The following is a 27,921-nucleotide window of genomic DNA, read 5'->3' as shown; positions in this document are numbered from 1 at the left end:
CCAATTCCTGATCCACGGGTACCGGGAGATAATAAGTGTTTTTCAAAACACACACACACACACACACACACACACACACACACACACAGAAAAACCTCTGACCTATACCTCCAACCATGTGTGAAACTTTAAATGGATCACAAATTCATTAAGGAAAAAAAATGACAAATTGGACTTCATAAAAGTTAAGCTTTTGCTCTTCAAAAGGCATGTAAAAAATGAAAAGGCAAATGACAGAGTAGGAGAAAATATTTGCAAAACATTATCTGATAAAGGACCTTTATCTATATACAAAGAAATCTTAAAAATCAGTAAGAAGACAACTCAATTTTTAAATGGGCAACAGATTTGAATAGACTCTTGACCAAGAAATATACAGACAGCAAATGTCATATGAAAAGATGCACAACATCATTAGTCATTAGGGAAATTCAAATGAGTATCACAAAATACTATTATACACCAACCAAAATGGCTAAAGTCTGAAAAACTGATAACGCCAAATGTTTATAAGGATATGAAGCAGCTGACCCCTCTGCTGCTGATAAGGAAGGAAAACGGTACAGCTACTTTAAAAAACATGTTACTGATTTCTTATAATGTTATAAACATACACTTACCCTAAGACCCAGCCATTCCACTCCTAGGTGTTTACCCAAGAGAAATGAAAGCATATATTCACCAAAGACTTGTTGTACTCAAATATTCATAGCAGCTCTATTCCTAATAGCCAATAGCTAGAAACAGTGCAAAGGTCCAATTACTGGTGACTAGACAGACTGACAGATCATGGCATATCTTTATACAAGTTTACTACTCACAATAAAAAGGAACCAACTATTGACACAATATATATAAAAGTTATACACATATATGTATCTCTAAAGTATTGTGCTATGTGAAAGATGCTATATACAAAAGACTGTGCTGTATGATCTGTTTTACATAAAATTGTAGAAAAGGCAACTATGGTGACAGAACAGAGATCAGTAGCTGCCAGAGACCACAGGTGAGGGTAGTGTAAAGGGGCATGAGGGGAATTTAGTGGGGGTAGTGGAAATGTTTCATATTATGACTCTGGCGGTGGTTATACAGATGTATCCATTTGTCAAAGTTCAATGAAACATACACGTAAAATGTGTACATTCTATCGTATGTAAATTATACCTTCATAAAGATTTTTTTTGGTTTTGTTTTTTGTTTTTTTGAGGGGGAGGTAATTAGGTTTATTTATTCATTATTATAATTTTTTAGTTTATTTAATGGTAGGACTGGGGATTGAATCTCAGGAACTCATGCATGCTAAGAGCGTGCTCTACCACTAAGCTACACCTTCCCCACCATAAAGTGTTTTTAATGAAACACTTAGAATAATGTCTAGCATAATAAGCACCCAACAAATATTAACTAAAAATACTATTATTTTTCTGGCAATCCAAGAAAGGAATGGTTTCATAGAGAGAAAGACTGAGAATTCTAAAATACTTTTTTCAAAAATAATACAAATTCAGAAACTTTCTTTTAATAAACCCTATCCTCTAAGCAGATAATACAAGGGTTTAAAGTAAAGATTCAACATTTAGCTCTAGTTTCTATAAAAAGTACTGAGCACAGAGCCAAATGAAGCATGACTCTCATGAGGTTGGTAAGCATCTCTCAGCAGCACTCATGTAGTAAACAGAGCAGATATCAGCTCTTTCAAAACAAGTGAGTTGATAAGGCAACAACAAAAAGACAAGTCAGAACTGAACAATGTCAAATGAGGAGTAGGACATGACATACCACTAAAAACATCTCAGAGAACCTGAAACTTCTTATTGAACACTTCACAAATACTTAAAATAGGAAGCAAGACAGCAAAGTTAGGCTGTCAAATTTAAATAGTTGCATCAGTGACACGGAGGACTATGCAACCAAGGAAACCAAATGGACCAAGTTCTCTTCCGCATCTAGTAGAAACTAGTCTAAGAGTATCAGAGACTAGGAACAGTCACCACTCCTCCCCAAACCCACCACATAGGCACACAGACAGTCACACACACACACACACACATCCATCCATCCATCTTTGAGGATTATAAGTACAGCAGCTATATAAAGGGAGGGAACTGAGCACGTTTCACTTCTCACCCTCTTCTGCTTCATCCTCCTGCGGTGACAGTGGACCCCCTCCACTAGTAGGTGTGACTGGTTCCTCCTTCTCAGACTCTCGCTGTAGACTCACCACTTCGTATATTGCATCTCCAGCACTGGTATGGCCTTTTCTCTCAGACTGAGAAAGATATAAACACGTGTTTCAACATTAGAAATCTGAAAGGAGCACTAAAAGGTAGTATTTCAATGGTCATTAAAAAGAGCTGAAATGAAGAGCAGCACATCATGTTTGATCTACAACATTTCTGAAATTGAGAAAAAATTTTAAAGTATGTTGTTCTCCACATGATATTCTAAATGTAGCATTATTTTAACTAATACAATGAAACCTACTAACCATTTTGAAAGCACTCAATTTCTTTTATCAGAAAAATCTTCCTTGGCATATATCTGGAGAAAAATATAACTCAAAAGACACACGTACCCCCATGTTCACAGTAGCATTATTTACCATAGCAAAGACATGGAAACAACCCAAATGTCCATCGACAGATGACTAAATAAAGAAGATGTGGTGTGGAGGGGGGGGAATACTACTCAGCCATAAAAAATAATAAAATAATGCCATTTGCAGCAACATGGATGGACCCAGAGATCATCATTCTAAGCCAGAAAGAGAAAGAAAAATGCCATATGATATCGCTTATATGTGAAATCCAAGAAAAAAGAAGACGCAAATGAACTTATCTACAAAACAGAAACAGATTCACAGACACAGAGAACAAACTCATGGTTACCAGGGGGTAAAGGGGGTGGGAAGGGACACACTGGGAATTCAAAAATTGCACCTCTTGGGGAGTGATAGAAATGTTAACTGTCTTGATTCTGATGGTGGTTTCATGGGTGTCTACATCTATCAAAATTCATCAAATTGTACATCTGAAATATGTGTAGTTTATTGTACAGGAACCATACCATAATAAAGGTGTTAAAAAAGAAAAGAAAAGAAAAGAAAAACCTGAGGCACCACAGATTCTAGGGCAGACAGATAAGAAAGTAATGCTAGATTCTAAGGACTGACTACCTCGCCCTGAGGTAAAGAGAGACCAGCTACAGTAATCAACTAATTTATAGAAGTAGACATTTTTCACCTTATAAATGGTTTACATTCTAAACCATTAAGAAGGAAAAATTAAGGCAACTGCCAATTAACCAATGTAGCATAGCCTACAGAAGCCCTAGATAAATCCGACCCTGCCTGTCTCTAGCCTCATCTCACAAAGAACATTTGTTACTACATTCCAGCCACTCTGGCCTTATTTCAGCTCTGGAAACTTTCAACTCAAGGCCCTGGGACATCTTTTTCCTCCTGCCAATACAGCTTTTCCTCCTACTCTCTGCTATTCCCATTAATCCTGGATCCTTACCTCTAATGTCACTTCTACAAAGAATCTAAACCAAGTCCCCATGGTTCTGATTCTCATCATGCCTTGTCCTTCCCCAACACTATACTTACTACAATGTAACTACACATTATATTTTTATATTATTATGTTTACTTGTATAATGGCCATCTCTTCCACAAGAGAGTAAGCATCATACAGACAAGGATTATGTTGATTTTCAATCAGAAATAATACAGTACCTGACACATAGTACGTACTTGACAAATATCAGTGGAATGAATGACTAGACTAATGGTAAAACGTGAATTCTGAAGTCAAATAGACCTGAGTCTGAACTTAATTTCACTATGAATAAGTGTGTGGTCTTGGACAAAATATTTAACTCTGCTGAATCACAGTATCCACATGAATAAAATGGAAATAAACCATCTCCAACATTATTAAGATGATTAAATATAATAATGCTTTGAACATATACCAAAGTACCTGGAATAAATTTATTATTATTACTACTATTATTTTTATTATCACCATTATTATTACAACACCATGCTAGGCACTAAAGAACACAGAATAATACAAGTATAAATATAGATATTATCTCTAATATCTACCTGCACTGTAATCCATCTAAATTATGAAAATATAACTATTTTAATTATTCACTCTTTTCAAGAATTACTTCTGAGCCATAAATCAAATTTCAAGTTCACTTTTGAATTATTTAGAAAATAATAAAATTGTCACTGCATTAAAAATAGAAAAAAAAAAAAAAAGACAGCCATGGTAAGTTAAGTGGTTATGTTTAAATCAACCAAATATTTATTGCATTTCTACTATATTCAAGAAACAAGGAAAAACAAATCCCTAGAACAACCACTAAAATAATCACAAAAAGAAATATAATAAAAATAAAATACTAACTAAATGTTCAAATAATCCAAAAGATGGCAGCAAAGGAAAAAAAAAGAAATGTAAGATAAGAAATAAGCAGAAAACAAATACTAAAATGATAAACTTAAATTTTAACATATCAACAGATATGTCAATTACACATCACCAAATATAACAATTAAAAGAGAATTCTGAACTTACATTAAAAACAAGACACAACTATATGCTATCTACAAAAAAACTCACTATAAATACAGCGGTATAGTCAAGCTGAAAGCAAAATGAGGTTAGAAGATACACCATGACAACAATAATCAAAAGAAAGCTGAAGAGACTATATTAATATAAGACAAAGTAGACTACCAAGCAAGAAAAAAAAATCACTAGGCATAAAGGACATTGCACTATGTTAAAACAAGCAATTCAACAAGAACACTTAAGAATCTTATAAGTGTATGCACCTAGCAACAGGCTCTCAAATGTACAAAGCAAAATTTCATAAAAATGAAAGGAGATAGACATACCCACATTTATAATAGGTGACTTCAACATTCCTCTCACAGTAATGAAAAGAAGACATACAACACAACATTACAGAAGAACTGAGCATCACCAACAACAGGATCTGATGTTTATACACCACTTTACCCAATAACAGCAGAATACACAGTCTTTTCAAAAGCATGTAAACATTCACTAAAACAAATCATCTCCTGGGTTATAAAACAAACTTAAAGAAAATTTTTAAAACCAAAATTAAAAAATGTTTACTGAACATAATACAATTAAATTGGAAATCAACAACAGAAATATATCTGAAAAATCCCCAAATACTTGGGAATAAAACAACACTCCTTCTAAATAATCCATGGATTAGAGTCAAAGAAAAAGGCTCAAATTAGAAAATATTTTGAACTGAACAAAAATAAAAATACAACAAATCAATATTAGTGGAAAACATCTAAAAAGTGTGCATAGGGAGATACTATATATATATACACACATACACACACACTATATATATATATAAATGCTTATATATATTTCAAAAGAGGCATCCCAAAATCAATAACCTAAGTTTCCACCTTAAGAAACTAGGAAAAGAAGTACAAAATAATCTAAAGCATGCAGAAGTGAGAAAATAACAGTAACAGCACAAATCAATAAAATTGGGAGCTCCAAAAATTAAAAATCAATAAAACCAAAAGGTAGTTCTTTAGAAAGAAAAATAAATTGATAAATCTCTAGCTAAATTCATAAAGCAAAAAGGAAAGATACAAATTACCAACACCAGGAACAAAAAAGTGGCTATCACTACAGAACCCATGACATCAAAAGGATAACACTGCAAACAGCACTATGCACATTAACTGTGCACCTTAGATGAAATGAACCAATACCTTGAAAGCCACAAAATACCCACACTTACCCAAGAAGAAATAGATAACCTGAAAAATGCTATCTCTACTAAACAAATTGAATCTGTAGTTAAAATCTTTCTGAAAGTGAAAACTCCAGGCCCACACGGTTTCAACGACAAATTCTACTAAACATTTAAAGAAGAAAATGACACCAATGCTAAAAAAAAAAAAAAAAAGTATCTTCAAGAAAATATAAGAAAAAGACTAATTCCCAACTCACTGCAGAAGGCCTCCATTCCTCCAATATCAAAGTAAAGAAGACATTACAAGAAAACAAAGCCACAAATCAATATCCCTCACAAAGACAAAAACCCTAAAATAATCGCAAATCAAGTCCAGCAATACACATAAAAAATAAAATATTATGACCAGTGGGGATTATCCAGGGAATGCAAAATATGGTTCAATACTGGAAAAATCAATGTAACCCACCATATTCATAGACTAAAGAAGAAAGACTACAGGATCATATCAAGTAATACCAGAAAGAATTTTAAGAAAATGCAGCATTCACTCTTTCATGTTAAAAACTTTCAGTAAACTAGGAATACAAGGGAGTTTTCTTAACTGGATAAAGGATATCTACAACAAACCAACAATTAATATCATACTTAACAGTAAAAAACTAAATGCCTTCCTCCTGAGAGAACAAAGCAAGGAAGTACATTGTCACCACTCTTAGGCAAAACTGCATGAAAATCCTAGCTAGTGCAATAAAGCAAGAAAAGGAAAGAAAAGGCACATAGATTGAAAAGAAAGAAAACAGACCATATTCCCAAGCAATACAATTCTTTATCAGCAGCTGACAAACTTTTCCTACAAAGAACTAGATAGGAAACATCTTAAGATTTACAAGCCATATGGTTTCAGTCACTGCTACTCAACCCTGCTATTGTAGAAGGTTTTCAATAATAGTAAAATATTTCATTTTCCTCTACAAGCATAATTTTCTTTACTACTATCATCTTACGTAGACCTAAATATTATACCTAGCAACTGAGTTTCAAATACAGAATTTTTTAATAAATTCTGGAAAAAGTTGTTGTAAAAGACTCAGGAAAAAGTTTTTACCTTCCCCCTAACTGCCTAAAAGAACTTAGATAGAGGGCCTGTTCCAGCTATCAGGAGAGATATCTGCAAAGAATATGGGCTAGGTGTGGTGGGGGAAACTCAGCAGGGCCTAGAGAGCAGAAACCACTCTGTATCCCACTGTCTCGGCATGGCCCAGCAAACTTCCCTTTACCAAACCTTTGCTTTTCTATCTCCATATGAGTTACCTTTTTTCTCTTTCAAGTTGCAAAACGCTAACCCTAACCCTAACCCTAACATTCTCTTTCGTCTCTAACGGAAGATGGTATTTAAGGTGAGGGCTCCGAATACGGTGACAAGTTGCTCCACTTTCCTGTGTCTTTCCCATGTGTGCATGTTATTAAACTTTTGTTTGACTTTTCTCCTGTTAATCTATCTCATGTCAATTTAATTCTTAGACCAGCCAGGAGAACCTAACAGAGTAGAGGAAAATTTCTCCCACCCCAACACCCTCCTTGCCTGTTTCATGAGATTCTTTCTCTTTTCTGAATCCAAATTTTATTCCTGGCAGACTCAAAAAACAGGTAAAGTACTTAGAACAGTGCTCAGCACACAGTAAGTGCTATATAAGTGTTACTTCTGGTTACTGTTTTGTGCTGTTACATGATACAACACTTTGAGGCATGAGATACTTTAAACTGTGCTACAATATGCAGAATAATTAAGACACAAAGATGACTTCCACATCCTGTTCCAGTGCTATTCTAGAACTCTTTCTGGGCAAATAAGTATAATGTTAATAATACTACACAGAGCAAGCATTCAATCCTGGCAACAACCCAAGCTCATCACTTGAAAGGTCACTCTCTGGATCTTGGTAGGTTCCCTCTTATCACTCCGACCTCAGACATTTAAATGTCTCTTTCTTAGAGAGGCCTTCTTTGACAACCCCATACCCACTCAATCATCATAGCACTCTGCTGCTATCCACTGTCTTGCCTTTTGTTTGCCTGCCTGCCTGCCCGCCTGCCCGCCCCCTCCATGTATCGACCTTCCACTAGAATGGAAGCTCCATGAAGCAGAGACTTGATCTGCAGTGCTTACCATTATATCCCTCAACGTCTGTAACAGTAATCTGTCACGGAGTAGGCAGTTAATAAGTGTTTATTAAATGACTTAACTAATACATAAATGAGCAAACAACTCTAAACACAGTACGCATTACTTTTACCTCCATTTTACACATAAAGAAGCTGAAGCTCACAGATACAGCTACCAAATGACAGAATAGGCAATTAGCCTCTCACCTACTATCAGAATCAAATCGTTAATATTTTGGCTTACTTTATAGTCTACAGACATTATCTTATATGCTAAAATATATTTCGGGGGAGCAGAATTTGTCACCCCAAAATATGCCACATTAGCATGAAACCAAGCAGAACCTTGTGGGGCCCTCCCAGGTACAAATCCTTTCCGTCTCCTCCATTTCTTGTTTATAGGAAATAAGCTTCATTCAGCCTCCTAGACCTTCCCTGAGTTCAAAAGGGCAGATTCAAACAGTTGCTTATCAAGGCAGGGAGGGAATGCAGAAACAAAGGAGGAGCAGCCAAGAAACAATAGTGCAGCAATGGGCAGAGTCTTGGTTCCTCCTCAAGGAATATACATAACAGTATCTTTGAGTTCTTCTGCACAACTAAAGCCCCCACCATGCTGCGGATGGTAATTTCAGGCAGAGCACCATATTCCTGTAACATTGCCCTGTTACCTCACCACCAACCAATCAGAAGAAAGTCTGCTTGGAAGATAAACTCAACTCTGATCACATCCCAAAATGATTAACTGCAATTAACTTCCCCTTTCTCACTTTAAAAAACTTCCACGGTTGAGCAGAATCTTCAGAGTTGGTTCTTGGACATGAGTCTGCCTTCTCCCCAGGTCTCCTGAATAAAGCAACCCTTCCTTTCCAACCAACGAGTATTGGTTTTCAAGCAGTGAGCAGCCAAATCTGAGTTTGGTAACAAGCATAAGGATTACTATTTTGAGCTAAAAGCAATCAAAACCCAGCAGATTCAGGAAAGCTATTTTACCTCTCCCTCAACTGCCTAAATTTACATAGTAAAGGAAGCCTGTACCAGGAAGAGAGCTTTTACCAGATACCTTTTTATCTAAGAAAGTTATCTACATAACAAGGCAACCTCTGTTTCCCAAACATCTCCTCTCCCTGCCTTCCTCTCCTTTGTATCCCTAGACTCCTCCCTTTCTTTGGCTCAGAATGGTATATAAGCTTCAATTACCAGTTGTCTTTTGAGTCTCTATACCTTTATGGGGCTCCCATATGTACATAAGTAAATTTTTCTGCTAGTAATGTCATACTTATTTAATGATTAGACCAGCCAAAGAACCTAGACTGGAAAAAGGGAACATTTTTCCACCCATACAATATTACATCTCTTCTGTGATCAGAAAAAGGACTCACATATATCCTCAGAGCGACTTCTTTCAACCATCACTTTGTGTCACTCTGCTATGGTCCCTCCTTTGTCTAAATCCCACAGCATTCTGTGTATTATTTTCATCTAGTATTTATCATAGCCTTCTTTATAAAATAGTAATTTTAACATATTTCCTTACTAATAGGAGGTGACACAAAGTTCCTTTGGGGCTAAGGGTTATATTTTAAATATCTTATCCTTGTTGTGCCACTACCACAGATGCTATAAATTAACTTTGAATTAACTTGACTACAATAGTCACGGATTTATTTGTGCTAAAAATCTCTTATACAATTCACTAACTCAAATGTCATAGAATTTTAGAGATTAAAAAAATTCAGCAATACTATTAACCCACATTCTTAGTTTATAATAAGGAAACCAAGGCTTACACAGATAAATGGGCTTCTAATAGGTTTATTTTTTTATTACCTACTGAGAACAAGCTTCACCTGACATTTATTTCATATACAAATTCAAAACATTTCATGTACTAAGTCCAAAATACATGATACACACTACACAGCTGTATTGGAACAGGCAATTCCTTTTCAATCAAATGTAAATTTCACTATGTCTTTTTAGGCCAGATGCTCCAATAACTAAATACAACTTAATTTGTTATTATTATTAGAGTTTAAAAATCTCCATAATAAGCAGTGACACATTTTTTCCAGAAAATTTGTTCATCATGATAATCATATATGCTAAGAGAAATTATTTAAATTATTTAAACCTTACCAATTCTACAACATATACTTTGTGTCTCAGGAAATGTCAGTCTGCATTAAAATACTCTGTGCTGGCCTCCAAATGTTCTGGATTTTCTAAACTTATCTAATGTAAATAACATTTCTTAAGATTATCTTTAAAATGAATATTATATAAGCACTTCTTTCTTCATAACATTTTTTATATAATTGCCTCAAATTGTTTTTTGTAGCTTATCACACATCCCCCAAATAAGAATTCAAAAACCACCCCCTACATGTTTTCCTCCTGCTGACTCAGTTGACCCCTTGATAACTGAACTCTGTTTTACAATAACTTCATCTAATCAGCTAAATCTGCTCCTATTTTTCTTGAACTCTATCCTATTCATAGAAGCCTAATTATGAAATAAAAGATCACTGAGTTCACTGAAGTAAGCGTTGCATTTTCCAAGCGATCTCCATTTGCTTCCACTCTTTCATACCTAATATAACTTTGCTGTTACCAATTTTTACTACATTTTGGCACCAGCACAAAGTCAAAAACCTTTTTATAAAGAACAACACAGTTAAGAATGTTGCATACCATTATTGGGGGGGGGGAGCTGTTACCTCTGTTCATAGAAAGTCATTTCATTTCAAAATTTTGAACAGGTAGTATTTTAAGAGTTAATACCATAGTCTTAAGTGCAAGAATATTATCTGGACCTAAAGAAATTACATCTGACTATGAATGAGCAAAATTTTGTTATTAAATGTCAATTACATTGCTACTTCCCCATCATACTCATGTGGCTCTCCTTGTCACATTACTCTCCAGGTGAGAAGCCTTTTGTTTTTACTTACTAAATTTTCAACACATTAAAAGAATATAAATCTTTAGATAAGAGGATTATTCCTCACTTACAGGCTACGCGGTAATAATGTTTTCTTAAACTCCACAAAAGAACGATAAGGGAGAAGAATGCTAATACTTAATGAAAGGATCCCAAGTCACTTTGCCTGCCTTCTTGCTTTGCTTAACAACTATCGTATTACTTCTAAAATGCATTGCCAAAGAGTATAGGTAAGTAAGAACCCTGTATTTTCTGGCTTAATTTCAAATATTTAAAAACTAATTTTTCAGAATACATCCTTTTCATTCAACTAATAATTCCTCAAGTTTTTGACAGTTCCATAATAAACCACCTATTCTTATTTCAGCACCCAGAATGAAATAGTGCTTCAATTTTCAGTTCAATAGTGTATTCAATTTTATTTCCTTTGATACAGTGTCATAGTGAGACACACTTTATAGAACAATAAAAGCCAAATTTGAGAGTAAATGGTAGCCCCTAAGTATTCCCACTATCTTATAGTTCTTTAGGCTAAATACAACCAGCAGAATCCAAAATTATTCTATGATTTTAAAAACTATAAAACAAAGCAAAACAAAAACACTACTATAAAGGTTATATTCTAGTAACTTTCCTATCAAAGAATCCTGCCAATAAATATCTTATGGATGACGGAATGCATAGCATTTATTTTCAGTAATAAGAAAATGAAGAAATAATATTTCATCGAATTATTTTTTAAGTAATTTATTAGTGGAGCAACAACTAATGTCACTATAGTTTAAAGTTATGAGTATCTCCAATATGAATTCTATTTGGGGGTACTTTAAAACTGTCATTTAAAAAATCACTTTGAAATAACATGATAAGAACCTAAAATCTGAAGGAACAAAACTTTCCAAAATTCTAATTTTGTTTTCAGCTATTATAGAAGTCCTCCTATAAATTAAAAAAAAAAAATTTAAGGAAATATCAAGTGAGGCATAACTTCTTTTCTTATTGATATATAATTGACATAATAACACTATGTAAAGTATACAATGTATTGATTTGACACATTTATTTATTGCAATATGATTACCACTGCAGCATTAGCTAACACCTCTACTGTGACATATCATCATTTCTTTTTTGCTGTGAGAACAATTATAATCTAGTCTCTTGGCAACTTAAGAATTTGTAATACAGTAAAGTCATCCCTTGGTATCCATGGAAAGACTGGACCCACGACCCGTCCATTGATACCAAAATCTACAGATGCTCATGTCTCTTATATAAAATGATGTTAGTCCAACTGGCCCTGAGTATCTGCAGGTTCTGCATCCATGAACTCAACCAACCAGGAAGGGATCCATGGACTGATCCACAGACCTGAATCCACCCTTGTACAACCCACAGACAGAGGGTCCACTGAACTGTTGACTATAATCAGTATGCTGGCCATTAGATCTCCAGAACTTTATCTACTAGTTGCCAGTTTGTACATAATTTCTTAACTACACCATTTCTGCAGAAAGAAATCAGTTCACTTTTTAAAATATTTGTTATGCCGTTCCTCTAAAGGTTGGCAACAAAAGCTTTTCAGCACTTGACTTCATATTTTGATGGGGTATTGATTCAGCAGAACCACTAGCAGAAGTGTTTAACTTTCAAACTTGGGAAAAAGCAGAGAGAGGTTAAATTTTCTCAATATTCTAATTTTATATATAAAACAAAATAAAGTGTATCCTAAGACTTGGATTTGTATTCAGCATCTCTTTTGTTCCCAGTTATAAGGGGTGAATTATAACATTCTGTCTCCCACTCAACTCTCAATCAACTGCAGCCTGACTTCTGCCCCACTTCTCCTTTGAAACTGTCCAAGTTTTACAGTCCAAGATCTTTGATTCGTATTTACCACTCAGATCCCTAGCTAACCTCCCTGCGGTACCTACTGCGGCAGGCATTCTCTCCTGCTGGAAACAATTTCCTCCCTTGCCTTTCCTGGACTCATTTTCTTGGGATTTTACCCCTAGATCTGTGCTTATCCCTTGACAATCACTTGGCTCAATCTTCTTCCTCTGCCAATCTTATAAATGTCTCCTCATTCAACACTTGGCCTCAGGATAATTTCACCTACTCCAATTCACAATTCTCAAGCATCAACCACTTTCAAAATCTTTATTTCCCAAGTTTAGGATACAAATATCCATCTACTTACTAAACCTGGAAGTCCACAGAAATGTGAAATTCAGCATATCTGAAACTACGCTAGCTTTCCTCGTAAGCCTCGAAACAATTCTCCCTGAAAGTCTCTCAGTCAAGAAGGTCAACAACCACCCAGTTACCTGGAAGTAACCTTAGGCTCCTTGTTTTACCTCAACCTCGCATCAAATCAAACACCAAATCTTGATTTTTACTTCCCTAATGCCTCTCAAATTCATCATCTCTACTGTCCCCACTGCCCCTCCCTTTCTTCAGGCCATGATCATTTCTTATCTTGGCCACAATAGCCTTCTTACTTCGTATTTATTGCCTCCAGTATCAATATCCTTTTCACCGCTGTCAGAGTGACCTTTCTCAATTATAAATATGGTATCATTCACAGCTTAAAACTCTCCCAACCTAAGGATAACGTACTAAGCATGGTAATGATCTACCTATTTAGAATAATTAACCACCATGCCCACCAATGCTTCAGCAATATCTAATTTCCTACAGATCTCGCACATATCATGTTGCAACAGAGCTTTTATCAACTGACTCAACTGTTGTCTCTGACTGAAATGCCCTTCTCTGCCTTACCACACTTCAAAATCCTGACCTTTATACCAGAGTTAGTTATTCACTTATTGATTCATTCATTCATTTCTTTTAGGCTTAAAATACGAAGGATTCTGCCCAGAAAAAGAATACAGACTAGACAAACTAGTAAGTATTAAGTAACATTATTACTAGCAAAAATAGCTAACATTTATTGAGCGCTAACCGGGTAACAAGCACTGTCCTAAAAGATCTTACATGAATTCCTATTTATTCATCATGACAACTGTAATACTGTAATATAATAAGAAATACATATTTTGGTCTTCATCCTGGCTCCTGAAACAGCCATAGCAATATAGGTGAAAGAAACATCTTTTGTTCTATTTGGTGTTCATCTCACCTGTGAAATAATTCCAGAGCAACAAGGGTAAAAGGAGCATCTTATGTTATTCCTAACAAGCTTCTTTCAACCACACCAGAGTTTAATGTTAATGAGGTGACTGATGGAAAGTCCCTAAGGACACTGAGGGACAGGGAGGAAGCTGGATGCCAGGGGAATCAATCACATGATTAGAGGGTTGTAACTTTCAGTCCCACCCCCCAACCTCCAGGGACGGGAAAGGGGCTGGTACTTCAGTTAATTACTAATAGCCAAAGATTTACTCAATCGTGCCTACAGAATGAAGTATTTATAAAAAAACAAAAAAAAAAAACAAAAAAAAACCCTAACTTAAGGTGTTCTGAGAAATTCTGGGCTGGTGAACAGGGAGTTGCTGAGAGGGTGGCAAGCCTGAAAAGGGCATGGAAGGTCACACCCCATCCCCCATACCTGGCCCTATGCATCTCTTCTACCTGGCTGTGCCTGAGTTCTATCCTTTTATAATAAACTAGTAATCTAGTAAGTAAACTGTTTTCCTGAGTTCTATGAGCAATTCTAGCAAATTATCAAACCTGAGGAGGAGGCTGTAGGAACCGCCGATTTATAGCTGGTTGGTCAGAAACACAGGCAACAACCTGGACTTGCAATTGGTGTCTGAAGTAAGGACAAGGGAGACAGTCTTGTGGGACTGAGCCCTTGACCTGTGGGGTCTGTGCTAACTCCAGGTAGTCAGTGTCTCAACTGAATTGTAGGACATCCAACTGGTGTTGAGTTGGAGAATTAACTGGTATAGGAAAAACACAAAAACACCCACCCATCTGGAGTCAGAAGTCAAGTGGTGTGATAGTAGTAAAGTAAACAGAGTTTTCTTTTAACAATTCTATGACGTGGTGTAATAAAAATTTCCCATTTCAGAGATGAAGATTATCCTAAGGTTAAACATGTAGGAAGTGGTAAGATGGAATACAAACCAGAAATCTGACTTCAATCCAATGTAGTCAGCACCACTTCCACACTTTGCATATACCGTTGCATGTATCACCTAGTATAATCTTTTTACCACTACGTTCTTCCCCACTTAAAGACAGAGAACATACATTACTCATTTATATATTCCCAATATCTAGCTTAGTGCCTATCGAGTCATAGGCACTCAATAACTGTGTCACAAACCAAACTATGCAGTGAAAACCATTTCTAAAATGAAAACTGGCCATCTCAGCAAACTAATTTCACTTCCTGTGATACAGGCCTTTGGCCCTACCTCCTCAATTTAGTAACACTTCATGTCAAGCAGGAATGCCCTCTTGATTTCCTAATCTTGACCCCTAATACAACCTAGCCTAAGGAAGCAGTCTTATCAAACTCATTAATAATGAGGACAATGTGACTGGTAAAAGTTATTAAAGACTACGTCCTGGTGATATTTGTATTTCAACAGGTAGAAAAGCTTTAAATCAGCACCTAATAGTAAAATATCAGGCCGTCATTAGTATTAGAAAGGCTTTTGGAGAAGGGATCTTTTTGCAAGCAGTTTTCAAACAACTCTATATAAAGCATAAAGCTAATCTCCCCAGATTAGCATCACAGATCACGAAACAGTTCAGAACCTGCTTTCTCAGAGGAGTAACCGTGCACTGCCAATGCTTCAACGTTACAAATCTTAGATTTTCTTTATACATTCTTCACACACTGTAAACCTACTGTAATTAGTGATGTCGACAAAGATGATGCAAGCAAAGAAAGACAAGTTGAAGTGAAATACAACAAAAATGACCAGACCTCACATGGAAAAGTTTTCGGGGAAAAAAAAATATTAATTTTAGTGTTGTGGCTAGCATAAGCATTTCACAAGGACAATTTTTAGGGTCAAACTGCTTAGGTTTAATTCCTGCTTTATCACCTAATAACAATCTTCCTGTGACTAACTGCTTATCTGAGAAATGAGAATAATAATGGTACCTACACTTCAAAAGAGTTGTACTGAGGATATATATCATGTAGTACACTATTTAAATAACAGTTGCCATCATTACTACTGTTTACAGTAATAGTCAACAAGAATGGAGAGATATCAGTGAATACACAGAAAACTGAGTAGCAAGCACAGGAAAAACTTATCACAGAACTTAACATAGCTGACATTTATAGAATGCTCCACTCAGGGGGAGGATATAGCTCAAGTGGTAGAGTGCATGCCTAGCATGCACAAGGTTCCTGGGTTCAATCCCTACTATCTCCCCCAAAAATAAATAAATAAATGAACCTCATTACCTCCCCCTACCAAAAATTTAAAAAGTTAATTTAATTTAAAAAGGAAGTACAATACTCCACTCAACAACTGTAGAATACACATTCCTTACATGTACTCTCGGAACATTCACCAAAATAGACTGGGTCATAAAGTAAGTCTCAACAACTTAAAAGGATTCAGATCACACAGAGTATACCCTCTGGTCAAAATTAAAAATCAGTATCAGAAAGGTTTAGAAATCAAACCATATACTTCTAAACAATCCTTATGCCACAGAAGAAATAACACGGGAAACTGGAAAATATTTCAAATTGAATGAGCACACAAAATACCAAGTTTTATGGGTGTAGTTAAAGCAGTGGTTAGAGGAAAAGCTATAATCTTAAAAATGAAAAGGTGTTAGGGAAAAAAGGGGAAAAAAAATCAGTGATCTAATCTTCACATGAAAAAACTTTAGAAAGAAAACCAAGTTAAATGCAAAGCAGAAAATAAAAAGGAAACAAAAGGAATCAACAGAAGATAAAACAGAAAAACAATAGGGGAAATCAATGAACCCAAAATCGGATTCTTTGGGGGAAAATAAAGTCAATAAAATTAATAAATTTTTATAGCTAGGCTGATAAAAAAAAAAAAAAGAGAGAGAATATGTAAGTTACCAATATCAGAAGTAAAAGCAGATTCCATAGATCCTAAAGACATTAAAAAGAAAAAGGCAGTGTTTCAAGCAATAAATTAAATATCTTTAAGCTGAAGATTCCTTGAAAGATATAAATTACCAAAAATGACTCAAGAAGACATAAAAATAATAGTAAACAAAATAACACAATATCTACTGAAGAATTTAAATTATACCACTAAAGTTAGAAACCATCTTCTTATTTGATATTCATTTAAATCAGTCTCACATTTAGTGGAGCTGAACATTATAAGTGAATCTAATTTAATCTTTTTAATTCACATGAAATGGCATCACATAGTATCTTTAATGTTTAATTACTAAGAAATTCTTATCTTATGGTACTTATCATTCAGTCATTTAACATCAGCAGTTTTAAAAGTCTGAAAATAACATTTAATAATAAAAATCCACTCTAATGTATTATTCTTGAAATTTATATAAATTTCAGGGTTCTTGTTTATCTTGCCACATATATATATACGTAGGGGAAAGCTAACTTTTGTGGGGGGAAGGAAAGCTACCTTTTTATCAACTCTCAAAGAGGAAAAATTCTAGCAAAATAACTTATTAACTATCACTAGAATGATGACAACCACTTTCTATACAGCTCCTTTACTCACTCTTATGTAACTCTGGATAATCCTCTGGCTCAAAATGACAAATGAATTCTTTGATAATCATTAACAATTAAGCTACCAAAAGAAAAGAAAAAAAGAAAAACATTTCATAATAAACTGTGAAAAGATACTCAGGAGACTAAAGTTTTGAATACTGTTCATATAATCTTCATCAGAATATGCTACAAAAACTAAAAGAAAGAAAGAAAACAGTCCACACAGTAATAAAAGCTATGTTAAACCACAGTTCCAAAAATTTTATGAAAAATGAAAACCACAGCAATTTCAAAACATCTACTACATGAAGCCTAACTGAGCAACAATGACAAGTATTTTTAAAAATGAAAATGGTTAAGTGGCTTTTACATTTGTTCACTGTACTAATGCTTGCTTTTACCACACTGCATTCCACACATAGCATATGAAGTAACAAACATTTTTAAAATTGGGAGAGAGGAAGCACTAAATAGGATGTAAAGGACTTCCATTTTTTAAACATTTTACCCTGATTTCATAAAACAGACACTATTAGAATTCAAATTATTTTTCACTTCTTTACAAGACAAAAAATATGTTTTACCTAATAACACTGTCTAATTTAAGGATGTCATAGAAACCCTAATTTTGCTTATTTACTATGAAAAGAAATTTATAACCTTACTGTAAGTCAAACTATACATTCATATAATATTATAGGTAGAAATAGCTATTATAATTGGTCAAGTATTATTTGGAAATTTTTTCATTATAACTTTATAAAGATATGTTATTTCTGTGCCCTTTTTGGTTTTAAATAACTGTATATAAAAGGAAGAAAAGTTGTTTTAGACATAGATTCAATATTTCTATTAAGTATGTTGATACTTTACAGGTACACATTATAGGTTTCTAACAATTTTTCTACATAATTACCAGTTTTCTTAACTTACATTATCTACATACAGATTTTTCAAACACTCCATTGGTTGACTCATGTATCATTTGATTATTTGAGGAATTTTACTGCTTTCTATTGTTATTTAAGGAATTATGATGACATTAAAGAAAAAATGGTAGAAAAAAATATATGCAAAGAACAAAAAGGTCCTACCTGTTTCAACCTCATGAAGAAAGTCTCTGTGAAAGTCTTTCTGCTGAAATACCAAAATCGCTCATTTGCAGGGTACACACGTACTACTGTCTCCAGGAGAAAGCGGACAGGCTCCACCACCTCCGTGACTACCATGTCCACTGCCACAGTCATGTACACTCGTTTATCTGTAGTAGAAATTTTCTGTGGTTTATGCTGGCTTTATTATTACTTGATTATTTAAGAAAATAAAGTTAAAGAACTAAGGTTCTTTATAACCACGTAACCTTCCCTGTTTAATTTTAAATGTCTTATTGTCACTTTGAATAAATAGGTAATCAAGTATCTCAAGTATGTTTCTCAACACTCTGATCCCATCTTAATCAGAAGTCCAAATCTCCTCTGACAACTTTAATTTTTTCTTCCCCAAATCAGGTCCTTAATACAAAAAATGAATAAAATTAAAATTTTAGAACTTCTTTTACACTGAAACTATCTTTTAGATTTCCCAAAAACCCTCTGGAAAATCACAAAGACTTGCCTTTTCATCTTATAAAAAAGAGATACTAGAAATTACTAGGTTTGTTTGATGAGTTGCATGGGAAGGACTAGCAAATCCAAGGAGATACTCAACCTTCACTATGTTAAATTTGTATGGGAAAATGTCATTAAAATGAGTATTTCAATGTTCTATGCTTTCAGGGAAGTCCCTGAAGATTTGTCAGTACCCTTATTGTCCATAATATATACTGTTTATCCTCAGGAAAATCAGTGGCCAAAGCTCTAATGAAATGGTTCTGTGCAGTTTTCATACATATATATATATGTACACACGTACACACACACATACTATATATATATAATAGATAGCATATATATTATGTGTATATATATCTTGAGTCCTGGAAAGTGATTTTAGACTGCAACATTATACTGTTATCAGTCAAAATTTCAGTTAATATTTAGAATGTTTACTTGGCCATAGCCTGCCTTTAATTTGAATCCAGGATCTTCGAGGCCAGTGTCTATTGGTTTTCTTTAGTTTCACTATGATAAGTTGAAATACGGCTTTCATTTTATTTTATTTATCCTGCTTGAAATTCACTGGGGTTTCTGAATCTGTGGTTTGGTTTTTCCATATTATTTTGTCATTTCTCTGTTATTTTTAAAATATTTATTTCAATTTATTTTGTCTACCACTTTTAGTTCTCAGTTAAGGGAAAGTTCAAATAACCAAGCCTACCATTAGAAGAAACTTTCAATGGTATCTTTTCAAACCATTATACAACATCTAGACTCATCAACTATACTTCTATTAACATCATCACATTCAACAAAAAGGTATTACATTCTTACTAAATACAAGCACTCTACCTGCCAATTCAAGAAAAACTAGGATTCTCTGGACACTGAACTCAACCCAGAGGACCTCAGAGTCTCAGGGGAGAAATGCAGAGGGGTAAGAGAGAATCATATAAAATACGGAACACAATGTACAACTTGTTACAGTGAAGAGGTCCAAGACATTCCATCTCTCAGGGCTGCAACTTCAGTAGTTCTTGATTCATAAATCCTGAGTCATTTATAATTTCAAGGACACCATTTAAAAATTTTAGAAATTAGGTCAACATTTTTGATTGGCATATGAAATGATTTTAGATTTAAAACACATTAGCTTTCACATCAGCATATTATATAGTATTATATAGTTTCTTTTAATAGAACAAATGAATTTTAAAAATATATTTTTAAATTGAGGACCAAATAAGTATTACAATACAAAATGAAACTGAACTATGTGTTAACATTAAAAACAGATAAAAACGTGTGCTTGCTTTGGCAGCACATATATTAAAAACAGATAAAAACTGCTTTTATAAGTTATTATTTGAAATTTCTGCATTTTATTCTTCAAAATTATCAACTGGCTTATTTTTTCTATTTTTTATGTTGATTTTTTGAATGATTATAAGGAAGAAGTTTACAGACTGGTATTCACAAGCCTGTATCCAGAAATAACAAACTGTGGGTGTAAAGATTATTTATTCCTAATATATGAAAAGCTAAATTTTACATAATCATCTTTATTTTTTTCTCTTTTTAGCCTTCAGTTTGAAATAGCTTGATGTGTGATCAAATGCATGCAACTTATGAAACTGGTAAATACTCTTGTTAAGGAAATTCAAGAATAACTATCATTTAATGCTCTTCCTTAATATATTTCTATATCAGTATTCACTAATGCTCCTGTCTTTAACTGAAAGTCTACTGTGAGTATAAACTAAATAATATAAAATTAAAGATCAAACAAGCTGATCCTTCACTCTCTCGATATAAATTATTGATTGAATCACATTAAAGCATTTAGTGTAAGATTATAACTCAAGAGGTAAAACTAAATTTCAGTTTAAAGGCAGACAGTAGAGGAGCAAAAAAATAAGATGGGCAATTAACAGATATCTGGATAAAATGGGAATAAAAATAAATAACAATGGGAAAAATGACAAATGTGACTATTCACAACTTAAAAATTCTGCTCAACACTAGACATATTAAACAAAATGAAAAGGTTAACAACTAGGGGAAGAGTATTTGCCAGAAATGAAATCCTAAGTATATTTTACTAAAATCCTAATGGTCAAAAGACTAGACTGAAAAAGTAGTAAGTAAGAAAAGATAAGCAATCTGTAATACAAAGAAAAAATTAAAATAGTTATCAAAGACATACAAACATTCCAGAATTTGTTTTCATCATTTCTTTCATATTTTTCCATCATTTCCCCCTCAAACAAACAACTCTACAATGGCATATGAAATACAAAGCCCAAATGCTTTCTATATAATGTAATAAAATTAATTCACATATTTTTAGGAGAGTTCCTTTTGAATAGTGGAGGTTTTCCTCAGATGCCATAAAGTATGAAAAGAAGAATTACTCCATTTAAAATAGCACCACAATTTTTTTTTAAACATAGCAAAACACTCTTCACCATAATGTAAATCTTAAAGCAAATAATAAGCAACCTTTTAAGAAAATTTACCTTTGGGGGTTTCTTCATTAAGTGCCAGAAATATTGGTGCATTGGGGTTCCACATGCCAGTGATAACATAAGCTCTCCCATCATAGCTCTTTCCCATGGATTCCTATAAAAGTTCAAACAGGAATCACTAAGAACGTATCCAACAGGAAAATCACCATTTTAAATTATACCCTACTTTAAGCAATCAATTTATTAAAATTTGGATTTATGATCAAACAGGGGACATACTTTCTTTGTAAATTATTTTCTTTCTATAGAAACATTTCTTTAAATATTAAATTCTCCTACAGCTTTCTACAGAGTTTCAATTTAGAGACACATACTCTTGGATAAAAGGAGTTATATACTCTTACATGCTGACTCACAAAAACATAATATTGGCATGAAGTTATATTTAACTTTACCTCAGGCTGGTTGTCAGAGTCTCATACATACACATACAAGATGCATGCAGTTTCTATTAAAACTACAGTATAGATCTCACCGAAGACAGTTAGGGTAGCTATACTGAATTAATAACTAATCACAGGAAAAGAAGTTAGAATTTTTCTTCTAGTTTTCTAATTTTTAATGTTTTCTTGAACTATTAATTTACTTTGTCACAATACCTTTAAAGTTAATATTTTTCTATTGTCTATATGTCAGATATATGTACACTTACTTACAATCATAAATCAGTATTAGGGGACTAATATTGGATGGTAATCAACATCCAAGGTTATTAACTATCTCCCTCTACCTTTATTCTTACTCCCTCCTTCTTCCCATCTCTCCTTTTCCCCTTTGTCTTCATTTCCTCCACTCTAAGACTTTTACCAAGCCAGCTCTTGACTCACTAAAGGAGGCAGCAACTACTACAGTGAAAGCAAGGCTACACATAGTTGTGTGTGTGTATGCAAGTGCAAGTGCGGTATGGGAGAGCTTAGATGTTCTCCCACAGGAGAACAGCATACAAATATGTGCATATGAAAAAGAGTATTATCTACAGCAGTTTCAATTTTCTGTACCATTTCCTCATATTATGACTAGAGAGGGCTAAGTCAGACTAAACAAATTTTTTTTCAATATTACCCCCACACAGACACTTCTCCAAATCCCTACTAAATTATTTCAGTCATTTGGTAATTACTATACATATTTTTCTAGTGTAGTGGTGATATTTCACTAATCAGATTTATAGCTTGAGTGCAGGGACCCTGAATTTCAGAAATGAAACACACTCAAGGCTATGTAAAGAAAACCCACTCAGTACCTCCAACACACTCATATATTCATATTCATTCTCTTTCTCTTTCTCTGTCTCCCTCCCTTCCTCCCATATGCCTATCCTCTCTCCCTACTCTCTATTTAGACCCCCATTCAGAAAAAGAATGAGCACCTGATTCAAAAAAACCCAGTCCATTTCTAGACAAGAGCCTGCGCTATGCCTGAGCCCAACAAGATGAGCTAGACCAATCAGATTCTTTCTTTCAATTAACAAGGAAAGTGAGCATTTAGCAGTGAAGCTGAAAGGTTTTGATAAAAAGTCAGGTGATGACAGGCCGCACACAAAACGAACTTAGAATTTAACACAGGGAAATACAGGAAGAAGAGCAGAGTATCAGGAAACTGCTAAGTGGTAAGGGAAAAAGGGAGAAAACAAACACCCAAAAAGAATCCTTAAAAATAATTAATCACGCAATCAAAAAATAAAAGCAGATACTAGAACTCCAGTTGAGAGGGCAGAGAGAGTGAGCTACAGAGAGAGAAGAGCAGAGGGGAGGCAGGGAAGGAGATAAAAAGGGGAGGAGAGGGAGAAAGAGAGAGAAGGAAAGAAGCAGGGAATGGAGGGAAGGAAAGGGAGGGAAAGGGGGAGAGAAGAAGGTGCAGAAAGAGAGAAGAGGGGTGGAGCACCAGGCTGGGAGAGCAGGGGCAGCAAGAAAGAAGCTCACAGAAAGAGTAAGCCCCTGCTGGGAGGGGAGACAGACAGGAAGAGACCAGAGAGCAGAGACCACTCTGCAGGCTTAGGTACAACTTCATGAAGATCAGTAACTCTTTTAAGGTGCTCTAAGAGATTCTTTGTCTCTTGTAACCAAAATAGCCTAACCAAAAAAACAAGAGCATATTTTTATTTCTTTTTAGTCCCCACACACACGACCACAGTAATACTGTCTTACACATCAAAAGCCCTCAATAAAAGTTCCTCCTCATAAAGTCATTTTTATTTATTGTTATTGAACTAGACATTCTAGACATTTCTATTACATAGCTTAGCTGGCTCCCATCCACTCATCAAGAAAATTTCACAATCTCTGCTTTAGAGTTCTTTCCTGAACTCTCCTAACAAAAGTGACAAGACTACGGACAGCAGGTAAAGGACATCTGGACAACAAAATACCTCTGCCCAAACTAAGCCAGGATGGAACCACCAGATGCCTTTTATAAAATTTTTATTTATTACAGTATTATTTAATTATTTTATTGGGGGGGTAATTAGGTTTATTTGTACCCCCAAAAAACCAAACTAACTTTACTTACATGTGATTTTGTTTATATGATATATATAACATATATATAAGTAATTTTGTTATTTGACTGAATAATACATTTTCATTTATAAATAACTTTCTCTTTCATGTAGATCCTATATTAAACAAAATTTATAAATTTATAGAAAAGTCTCAGTTCTCCTTGCTTACAAGAAAGTATTCAGCATTCAGGGAAGTCAGCACTGCCTAAAAATTATTCAAGTCAAATAGAATAGTCTCACAAATTCTGAAATTAAATTAAACATAATTGAATGCTTTTTCAAAGTTTGTCAGAATAAAGTATACAGTGAAATTTGTTTTCAAAGTGCACCCATATTTGGATATGTCATGGAAGAAGCAGAAGTATTAACATCGTGCTCTAGAGGGCAGAACTTAGACAAAGTAGGCAGTTACAAGGAACATGATTTCAGGAGACTACAAAGATATAACACGTAATAACCAGAACCATCCCATAGTCTTCATTATGAGGTAGCAAGCTCCTTCTTATTAGATGCAGTCCAGCTGAAGCTCAATAACCATGTATTAAGACAGTATCAAGATTAACAGCACTGAGTAATAACCAATCACAACTGCTGGTAACTGTCCACACAAACCCTCCCACTTGACCAACTATTTGTTGTACAGGTAAGCCCATGGCTCATTCCACGAGCTCAATGCTGACGAATCCTCTGATTTCAATACAGACTCTTAAAGGTGGAGGACTGCACTGCAAGTGAAACACTTTAGACTCAGGAGGATCAGAAATTCTATCTTCTAAACTTAGGTTTTATGGAAAAATCTCTGCCAGTAATTCATCTTAACCTTTTAAACTCTGAAAATCATTGCTAATTAGGACCTAGGAGCTTGTAAGTGTTTAATGTTCATGAAACTACCTCCTCTCAGAATTTTCAAGGCTCCAAAATGCTACGTCTTGCCTCAAGAAAAACTACTTGCATTACTGATATGCTGTAAAGAGGGATGGAAGAGAGATGAACCAACAGCTAATTTTTTTTCACATTCAATGTAACTGGCTGTCCTTACCTTACCTATCCATGCAGTGCTTCCCCTACATTTCTGTGGCTCGTTGTACCAACTCCTTGAGAGCACTTAGCCCATTACTGTCATTATAAACTTAGAAGATTTGTTTCCATCAAAAGATTATGAACCCACAGATGGTAAGAACCATGTTGTACCATATCTTCAACTCCAGCACTTCACACAATGCTTGGTACCCAACTAGGTGCTCAAAAAGGCGGAATAAACCACTAGAAAATCAATGTGATGTTACTATGAAATAACTCAAAGAAAAAGTTGATATAATTGGTGACATTTAACTGACATTTGCAAAACACAGTTGAAAGGAAGAAAACGTGTAGTGCTACACATAAAAATCTCAGTTAAGTAAGTTAAGGACTTTATACTTATTCTAAGATGACTATTTCCTATAATATTTCTAAATCACAAAGTAAATGTTTCCATTAACTGCAATATTAGCAAGTATTTCTGTTTAAAAGTTAAGATGGTCTGCTATTTTTACATCAAATATCAAGCCTTAAATATATATTAACCTTTAAGGGCATTCCTTAAATAAACACTATTTCTACCGTAAATATACTTTGCTAAGGACAGGTAATCAAGGAGGAAAAATTCAGAAAGGGAAATGCTTTAAATAGAAAATAAAAACATCCCTCACAGTACTCAGATTAATAATACTGCATTAAAATAAATGAAAGGCACCATACTCACTCTGGATGTGCCTATTATAATCATGTACTTGTTATTTTTGGCTCAAAGAAAGGACATCTTCCAAGAAGCCAAACAGATGAATAGATGGACATTGCAAAAACACTATCCTTTTATTTGCTTTCAACTTGCATATTATTTTTTGATGGAAATTCTCCTCTCCCCTTCAAAAGTAATTTTAAATTTGGGATTCCAAATTAAATTATTACTATCATACAGCTGAAAGTTAGAAACAATTTTGACAATATGACAAAATCTTACAACAGAAAATACTTTAAAAATATAAAATAACTATCATCTATACTTGGTTAAGGTGCTTAAGATTATCATTACCATATCCAGTAAGTGCATGTCACTGTTCTTCACATTTCGACCTGGGCTTAATAACATTCCAAAACATCTGAAAATATTGGGGGGAAAAAAAAGGAGAAATAAGGTATCAAGAACATACAGAAGCCCAGTGAGCAAAAAGCTTTTTATAATAACTATACAATCTAAGTTCTGTACTTACAAATAGATTTAGTGTTTTAAAAAAATAACAAATAAGACTTCATTAAGATACATGACAAAATTATATAGAAATAAGTAATCTAAACTACCAGATCTTAATTTTTGCACATAAAAGATTACCAATGATCAGAAACTGTGATAAAAATAGCCACAACTTGTTAACTGAAACAAAATACAGTTGTGAGATATGAATTTGTTTCTAGGTAAAAATGAGATTTTATTTGCCTTAGAGTTATTCTAAACACATAGAGCAAGATCAACTCAGTTAAACAAAAACTGAAAATTAAAAAAAAAAAAATTAGAATGAGACACTGTGCTCTCTCTTTGCATCAAGCCAGATTAATAGAAACAATTACCCTGGCCTTCAACAGCCACATTCACTGAATAGCCTATGAAACTCATTACTAAAAATCAGTATTAAATTAGTGAAGATATTATCCAGCATACTGCATGCTATTAACTACTTTATTCTGTGCTTTCTGATGCTAGGGAAGCTTTAGGAATCCTATCAACACTATCACTTTTTTTGTAAACGATTTTCATAAGCTACAAAATTCAGTTAAATCCAACTTTAATATTTGTTAGGATATTATTGTTAATTCATCTTTATAGGTAAGAAACATAACATCCAGAGAAGTGAATTTACTCAAATTCATATGACTATTTAATAGGTCTTGCACTCGAGAGGCAATGTGATCTGTCCGCACGATACCTCTGCCAACAATGCATATCCACACTTACTACAGTGAATTTATTGTAGCTTTCCATAATTTCAAAATATGCTTTGGAGCATTTTACCCAAAAAGTAAAGAATGGAAACAAATATAAGATCTTTTTAATTTCAAAATAGTGGCAGCTGACCAGTCAATACCGAATCTGATCTTCGTTGTTTTCTAAAAGTTTACTTTTCTAGTAGCATGACTTTTTCTTCCATAAACAAGGTAACTGATGGGTCCTATCCAAATATGAGCTTAGTAAGTGGTAAAACAATATATACTTCCTGTGAATACCTGAGAATACCTTGTGCAAGCCATCCAAAAACAATCAAGTGTACAACAAAAATAAAGTTGGTAAACTCTGTAGACAACTTCCAAACATATTATTGTACCAGTGAACAAAATATAATCTACTATAATGGAAGTGATTATAATCTAATATTCATAATTTTAAAATAATTCCTATACACTGCTATGAATTCTCTCCCATGAATTTCTATAATAAACACTGCCTACACAAATTAAACATTAATTAATCATGCAGTTCATGATGCTGTTTCTTCTAATTGTTCCATAAATTCTTTGTAAGAATAAAAAATATAAAAGATATCTTTTTCAGATATAAAATTTAGTTCCCCCAACTTAAAAAGTCAGGTCAACGAGGACAGACTTGTCTCACATTTCCTACATACTTTGCATCAACTTTCATTTCTCATGGGTTTTTTTAAAAGCAATTTTCTATATTATAGGGCTTTTAATCTATAAAACTATTATAT

The 27,921-nt window shown here is 34.1% G+C and overlaps 1 protein-coding gene across 5 annotated transcripts in view; it reads right to left on the bottom strand.

The window, feature by feature from the left end:
* RABGAP1L (RAB GTPase activating protein 1 like) overlaps positions 1-27,921 on the bottom strand; it is a 563,496-nt gene that overhangs the window by 445,161 nt on the left and 90,414 nt on the right. For all 5 annotated transcript variants that reach the window (XM_031435736.2, XM_064478006.1, XM_064478007.1 and 2 more), the window contains 4 exons: positions 26,253-26,319; positions 21,670-21,772; positions 18,650-18,816; positions 2,131-2,272 (listed from right to left, as the gene is read on the bottom strand). In XM_031435736.2, coding sequence (XP_031291596.2) covers positions 2,131-2,272; positions 18,650-18,816; positions 21,670-21,772; positions 26,253-26,319 — 479 coding nt within the window. The remainder of the gene's footprint in view (positions 1-2,130; positions 2,273-18,649; positions 18,817-21,669; positions 21,773-26,252; positions 26,320-27,921) is intronic.

This window comes from Camelus dromedarius, chromosome 23, assembly GCF_036321535.1.
Source record: "Camelus dromedarius isolate mCamDro1 chromosome 23, mCamDro1.pat, whole genome shotgun sequence".
NCBI lineage: Eukaryota > Metazoa > Chordata > Mammalia > Artiodactyla > Camelidae > Camelus > Camelus dromedarius.
The sequence above is the reverse complement of the archived record's forward strand: the minus strand, read 5'-3'. Positions and strand labels throughout refer to the sequence as shown.